Below are 7,328 nucleotides of genomic sequence, written 5' to 3' on the forward strand. Positions count from 1 at the left end.
AGCCAAGAGGCACCGTTACTGCCAGCAATACAAGGGGTTTTAGCTACGGTGTACTTCTGCTGCCTTCTTTCCAGTACCTGCGCACGAATGAGAAGAAAACAAAATGCGAGCAAATCCTTTTTTACTAACACCGTGAATGCCAGGTGACCGGTCGGAGGGAGGTGGCTGCTGTGCTCCCTACGACAGCTCTGACTGTACACCGCTATGTACCGAGTACATGTTCACGAGAAGGTGGCGAGCCACAATGACCACCCGCAGGCTCAAGACCTCCTTTAGGAAGAATAATAAAACAAAGAAGGTGTGTGGCAGCTCGACTTGTTCCTCGCAAACGTTCTTCCAGGGGGCTTCCAACAGCTTGCACTGCAGACATGGATCTGTTGGAGCGGGTCCAGAGGAGGGCCACAAAAATGATCCGAGGGCTGGAACACGTCTGCTATGAAGAAAGGCTGAGAGAGTTGAGGTTGTTCAGAGTGCAGAAGTGCAGGCTCTGGGCAGAGCTTCCTGCGGCCTTTCAATATATAAAGGGCGCTTGCAAGAAGGACAGAGGCAGACTTTTTATCAAGGCTTGTAGTGACAGGACAAGGGGCAATGGTTTTAAAGTGAAAGAGGGTTGGTTTAGCTTGGGCGTAAGGAAGAAATGTTTTCCAGTAAGAGTTGTGAGACTCTGGTCGCCCAGAGAAGTGTGGCTGCCCCATCACTGGAAGTGTTCAAGGTCAGGTTGGGTGGGGCTTTGAGCTACCTGATCTAATGAAAGATGTCCCTGTCCATGGCAGGGGGGTTGGACTAGATGATCCCTTCCAACCCAACCCGTTCTATGATTCTATGCCCTGGATCAGCCCCCACCCAGCTGCTCGCTGGGTGCAGCAGCACATGCCCCTGGTGCCCAGACAGCTGTGGAGTGGAAGAATGCCCAGGAGAAACCCAGGAAGAAGGCGGCTTCGGATATGATGAAGAGGATTATTCCATGTCACAGGCGTTTTTGGACAGTAGCGGTGTGGTGGCCTTGGAATGTGCTTCCTTGTACAACGTCTTGTCATCATTGGATTACAATTAGGACTATGGAGAGCAGAGCTAGGGCCAGGAGTTGTGATGACTTGTGGTGGAATCATGATTAAACGTGACATAGTAAGTATGGCGGCAGCTGCTCCCAAGATGGGCCAGGGGCTTGGGTCTACTATGTGGTAGGAGTGTGCTTGGTGAGCCATTAGATGTTTTCTGGTAAGTATAGGCTTAGTAGGAGAACAAAGACGTAGGTGTGGATTATGGCTACTGCTACTTCTAGGATTGTTAGGAGGAATCGGATTGATGCAGTTAGGATTGACACTGCTGGGATGATGGGGAGTAAGGCGGTTGTGGCTGTGGAGATGAGTTGAATAAGGAGATGTCCTGCTGTAAGGTTTGCTGTGAGGCGGACTCCTAGCGCTAGTGGTCGGATAAGGAGGCTGGTGGTTTCGATTATGATTAGGGCAGGAATTAGTAGTGTTGGGGTTCCTTTGGGTAGTAGGTGTCCTCGGGAGGCTGAGGGTTGATTTCATAGGCCTGTGAGTAGGGTGGCTAGTCATAGTGGGAAGGCTAGTGCGATGTTCATTGATAGCTGGGTGGTTGGGGTAAATGTATATGGTAATAGGCCTAGTAGGTTGATTGTAAGCAGCAGTACTATTAGTGATGTCAGGATTAAGGCACATTTGTGGCCTTCTTTGTGGCCCAGGAACATCCCTGGGCAGCCAGGAAGGCAGAGGAGGTGGCACAGGGCTCTCTGGGGAGCACCCTGGGTGCCTGCAGCAGCTCTTCCTGGTCTGGGGACAGCAGCTGGCCCAGCACTGGCAGGAGGGAGGCAGGGAGGGAGGCCAGGACAGCAGCACCACTCGAGAGAGAGAGAGAGACAGCCATGCTGCTGATCATTTCCACCATGCACAGCGTCATCTCCGTTAACACCGTGTGAAAATGCGTGCATCTGAGCAGCCCTGGCTGTATGCAGAGGTGCCAGTCTGCATTGGGTGGCCCTCCAGCCTGAGGGGACCTGCACACCACGCTGCGTGATGCCAGGAGCCAAAGGAGCTGCTGCTCTCTGTGCTCCCGGGTGCTTCTGGGCCCCTTGTCTCTGGGAGCTGCAGCTGCGGGCGGAGGCTCACCCACAGGGTTGCTCCTCCAGGCAGCACAGCAACCCTTTCTTGGTAGCCCCTCTCAGCTCATCACGGGCATCACCAGGTGGCTCTTGTGATGTCATAACCTGCTGCCCTCCATAAAACCCCGCGCTGCAGAGGTGGGCAGCAGTGCGAAGCAGAGCACTGGCAGCAGCTAGCGCATGCCTAGAGAAGAGGTGCTTGGGTCTCGGGAGGAGAGCAGGCTTTTCCCTGTGCCTGGTCGGTGTGCTGGGCTTGTGGAGATGCCAGCCACTTTGGGCAGGTGGGTGCAAGGGGGCCCAGAAAGCAGAGGGTGGTCAGGCCAGAAGCCTTGTGTGCTGCCTGGCTTCCCGGCAGGAGCAGGCAGCCCCACAGCATGGGGGCTGTCTGCACTACTGCCCTCCAGCCGGGCAGCCCAGCAACCCCATTCTGGGGGCACGGCCCTGCCCCTTCTGCGGGGAGAGCCGAGCAGGGCCAGGCTGCTGCCCCTGTCTCAGGCCAGAGCTCTTTGTGCCCCAGGGGTGGGGTGCAACGGGCCAGACCTTCCCAAAGGCCCTTGGGCTTTCAGACTTGCAGCTGTGCTGAGCACAGGAACCTGGTGGCAAGCGAGCTCCTAAGCGGATCCCTGGCAAATACATGTCCCAGATTTTGCGCTTTGCTAACAGCAGTGGTCCTGCTCTTTTAGACAACGCCACACCCACCAGAAGGGCAGGAGTGTCCTGAGGCTCCTTCTCCTGCTGCTTCCCGTCCTGTCGGGTGAGTACCCCTCACCAAAAATGGGCCTCTCAGTCCTGGGCAGAGGGAGCAGCTCCTGAGGAAAATAACCATCTCTTGACAATGTGACCCACAGCTCTTGTCTACTGCTGGAGACACCCAACGGTGTGGGGAACGGGAGCGTTGCAGGTAAGTGTCCCTTGCTGAGGGAAAGCCAACGCCTGCAAAGGCCGTCGCTCTGCCCTCCTGCCTCCCCTGGGAACACGCAGTGCCTGCTCGAAACTCCCCATCACCGCTGAGGCAGAGGCGAGGGAGGAGCACTTCTGGTCATCCTTCAGTCTCCTTAGCGCCTGCTTGGGGTTTAACACGGAGACGGATCTTCCCGAGTGACTTCCAGAGGGTGGCAGGCTGAAGTGGGGAGCACTTTGGCAGAAGGTGCCTTTGCTGCCTGCATACCCATCGGAGAGCCTGGGGGGGGGGGGGTCAGATGGAGACCCGAAAGATGCTCTGCTGAACGTGGATGGTTAAAGAGGCCAGGTTTGGGTCAGGGTCTCTCCAAAGTGACTCAAAGCAGCAGGAAATTCTGCCACCTCTCCGTAGGGGAGTCTCCTTTGGGAAGCCCTGGCAGTGCTCCTCATGCTCGCTCCAATAGAGTGTCTCTCCAAAGAGTCAATTCTGGCAGTAAACAAGCTACTTAAGGAGTCCATCCCACACCCTCTTTATCTTGCAGGAGGTGTCGGGCCTTCCTGAAGCGGAGCTGCAGTCTCTGGGGTAAGAGCGCTTTCTTGCCAAGCAACACACGCTGTGGAGCCGTCTCAGCTGGCTTCATGCTGCCTGCACTCACTTGCTTCGCACCCAGGGCTCCCGGCCTTTCCATCTACTACCCACGGTGCTGGAAGGGAGCCATTTGTAAACCAGAGGAAGGAAAGGGGCCGGGGGACGGGGCTTGACCCAAGCTCACCTGACCCTTCTCTGCACGGCGTTTGGAGCCTGCCTGCAGAGGCTTGGCAGCTGCTGGACAAGACCTGCTTTCCCTCTGCCTTGCAGGAACTCACAGGCTTGGCTGGAGCAGAAGATGCGGGAGCTCGAGGAGACGGTGGCTCAGGTGTCTGCTGCGAGGGGGAACATACTTCAGGCAGTGAGAGAGGTCCTTGTAGACCATGGTGTCCAAGCAGAGAAGAGAGAGGTAAGGGTGCTGGCGGTAGATCAGAGACCCCGCTACCTATCCGGGCTCCCTCCTGCTGCTTCCTCTTGGCACTCTCAGAGTCGGCACCTCTTCTGACAGGTCTTGCCTTGGGTTTTCTGACACACAGGCGCTCCTTGGCTCTGTGCTAGGGCTCGGGGTTCATGCAGAATGGCCTGTGCACGTGTGTGTGTGTGTTCACTGCCATCTCTCCATTCCCAATTTTTCCCCAGGAAATTCTGCAGTTGACACAGGCGGCAATTAAGAAGGTGCTTGAAAACTACCTCCAGATGCCTGACTGGGCTCTGGAAGCCATAGGTAGGAAGACAGGAAGTCTCACTGCCCTCACGTTGTCTATGGCACTCCCCCAAACTCTGCCAAGCTCTGCTTTCCAGCCTGAGAAATGCATCCTAATGCACTGCTTCAACTCCTAATCTCTCTCCACCGTCATGTAAGGTGCCACCATTGATGAGGAGAGGACATCCAAGAGTTATGGTGAGCAAGGCAAGAAGACCTGGTGGCTTTCTCCATTTGCCTTCTCTTCTGGAAACCCTCCAGAGACAATCTTGCAGGCAGGTGTCACAAAGGAACTCCTGGCTTCAGTGTGCTTCACCTCCTTGCTTTCCATTGGCAGACCAAGTGCACAGCACTTTGCTGCAGCCTGCATTGCATTCCTGACCCCTGCGATCCCTGGCAGCACTGCGTCCCATCAGGAAGGGGACCGAGATGAACCCAGCTGCTGTGACCTGCCCACCACCCTTGGCTGCAGTTTGCCAAGGAACTTTGTCCTTGGGAGTCCCACTGCCATACGGCATCTCTGACGGTCCCTTTCCAGAGTGGGTGGGAGTGGTGGGGGCTGCTGAGCCATGCCAGCAGCGAGAGGTGCTCCTCTGGGCCCCCGGCCCTGATCTGGTCTACCACGTCTGAAGCAGGGTCCATGTCTGCATTGGACCTTGTAGCTGCAGCGGAATCTTTGAAGGACGATGGGGTGAGGTACACTAGGGAGACCTGCCCTTTCTCTGCAGGCTCTGAGAAAGCAGAGCTGCCTTGGGAAAGGCGGTGGAGCCCAGAGGGTTTGTAGAAACACTTCCATATTGCCCTGCTGCCCATGCACTTGTACTCATTTACAAACAGGATTGCAGCCCACAGGCAAGGCAAGGTCTCTGCTTCTGGCCAAACAGGCAGCTGTGGTGGCTCTTTGGCTGCCAGTAGCAACTGATGGTCATGGCTTTCTGGTTTCAGCCCTGTATTGCCCCTGGCAACTGCTGGGCTTTCCAAGGATCTCGGGGCCACGTGGTCATCCGGCTGCCTGAGCAAATCTGGCCAAAGGCTTTCACCATCTGGCATATCTCCGAGGCAGTCTCTCCTTCCGGGGAAGTCAGCAGTGCCCCCAAAGACTTTGCTGTCTCCGTAAGTCCTGGCCTTGCACTTCTCGGGGAGGGTTGGGGGTGGGGGGCGGCCCCAGGGAAAAGCTGTACCAGAGACGTGCTTCTCGTGGTGGCTTCTCTCAGAGCTCTGTCTGGGGCTGGGTGCTGCAGCGCACCGCATCCCCTGGGGCGCCACTGGGGGCACGTGCAGGTTCTGTGCCTTTGGGGGCTTCTTCTCTGCTTCATGGCCAACGATCCTGGAGCACATGCTGAAAGCATCCCGACCCACACTCACCCTAAGCTGAGTCACCAAGGGAGGTGGGCAAGGGTTCCCGCGTTTGGCCTCGCCGTGCCCATTTTCTGACACCCTGCTTCGGCCTGACCGGCTCCCTTTCTCTCTCGTCTTTGAGGGAGTGGATGAGGCAACGGCAGAAACTCTCCTTGGGACATTCACCTACGACGTGCACAAGGAGATCGCTCAGACATTCCATGTGCAGGTACCGCAAGAGCTGTGGGCAGGATGCCCGGGAAGAAGGCAGGCTTGTCTGCAAGTCCTTGGAGGAAGGAGTGCAGAGGATCACCCCAGCCAGCCTCTGCTCTCCCACGCTCCATGCCCCTGCGGGGAAGGCGGCAAGAGGAGGGCAAATGGGGCTTTGCTCTGCTGGCCGAGGCAGCTGCCCCACCTTTGCAAGGGCTTTCCTTTCCCTTCGGGTAGCGCAGAGAAAGCAGCAGTGGGAAGGGGTGCGGGAAGGGAAACAGTCCCCCTCAGGGGAGATGGTGGCAGGGAGGATGGCAGACGCCTGCCCCCCTCAGCGGGACTCTCCCCGCGTCCCGCGGCAGCCCGGGCAGCACTGTGCCTCCGCTTTCCACAGCTGCCCTCAGCAAGCCTCTGAGGCCAGGCCTTTGCTTTCTAGGCACAGAGGGCTCCTCCTTGGCCCTGGCAAAGGGGGCTCTGCTTGCCCTGGCTTCCTCCTCCGTCAGGGCTGCCCTTTGGTCCTCAGCAGGGGAGCGCAGGCAGGGGGGCCTCCCGCAATCTGTTGTGGCTCTTCCCACCAGCGCAATGATGGCTCCCCCCATTTCTTTACAGAAGGAGCTTCCCAGGACCTTTCGCTACATCAAATTCCAGGTGCAGAGCAACTGGGGAAACCCAGAGTACACCTGTGTGTACCGGGTACAGGTTCACGGGAAGATGGTGAGCCACAACGACCACCCGCAGGCCCAAGACCTCCTTTAGGAAGAATAATAAAACAAAGAGGATGTGTGGCAGCTCGACTTGTGTGTGCTCCTTGCAAACGTTCTTCCAGGGAGCTTCCTACAGCTTGTGCTGCTAGTGGGGAAGGGAGCTTTGTCCCTCAGGAGAAGGATGCTCGTGGTCCGGGCTGCAAGGGACAGCGCAGGGGAATGGGGCTTGAAGGAGAAGCCCCCGTGGTCCAGCTCCGGCTTCCACAGCCCAGGGTCGCTCACCAAAGCTCCAGTGTCACTGAGAGAGCAGAATCGCAGCCCCGGGAAAGCTCTCCTGCTGGCAGAGAAGAGGAGCAAAGCAGGCCTGTCTAGGCACCATGTTTAGTGTTTCATTTAAAGGCACATAAAACAGGATATCCTTGGAGAATAATTCCCGCTTTTTGTCCGTTTACTCTTTCTGTGGTACCTCTTAGCTGCCTTGTGAGATGGCACTGACTGTGGGGGCTTGGGCAGATCATTTATGAGCAGACACCCCCGAGCTCCTCGGTTGCCCTCAGACTCCCCCGACCCCCTCAGTTCCCAGCCAGACACCACCGATTACCTCAGCTCTCCCACACACACCCTGGAGCCCCTCAGCTCCCCCCACAAACACCCCTCATGCCCTCACTTCCCCCGCAGACACGCCCATCCCCTTCCCTTCTCCCACACCCCTCCAACCCCCTCAGCCACCCACGTACCCGCTCCCCCCGCTCCCCCTCT

The 7,328-nt window shown here is 57.4% G+C and overlaps 1 protein-coding gene across 1 annotated transcript; it reads left to right on the plus strand.

The window, feature by feature from the left end:
• Positions 1–1,580: 1,580 nt before the first annotated feature.
• LOC142595958 (SUN domain-containing protein 3-like) lies at positions 1,581–6,621 on the plus strand. Its single transcript, XM_075724826.1, has 8 exons — positions 1,581–1,607; positions 2,809–2,879; positions 3,885–4,023; positions 4,254–4,338; positions 4,477–4,592; positions 5,263–5,430; positions 5,798–5,884; positions 6,475–6,621. The coding sequence occupies exons 1-8, from the start codon at positions 1,581–1,583 to the stop codon at positions 6,619–6,621; spliced, it is 840 nt and encodes a 279-aa protein (XP_075580941.1).
• The last annotated feature ends 707 nt before the right edge of the window (positions 6,622–7,328 follow it).

Source organism: Pelecanus crispus, chromosome 25 (assembly GCF_030463565.1).
Source record: "Pelecanus crispus isolate bPelCri1 chromosome 25, bPelCri1.pri, whole genome shotgun sequence".
NCBI lineage: Eukaryota > Metazoa > Chordata > Aves > Pelecaniformes > Pelecanidae > Pelecanus > Pelecanus crispus.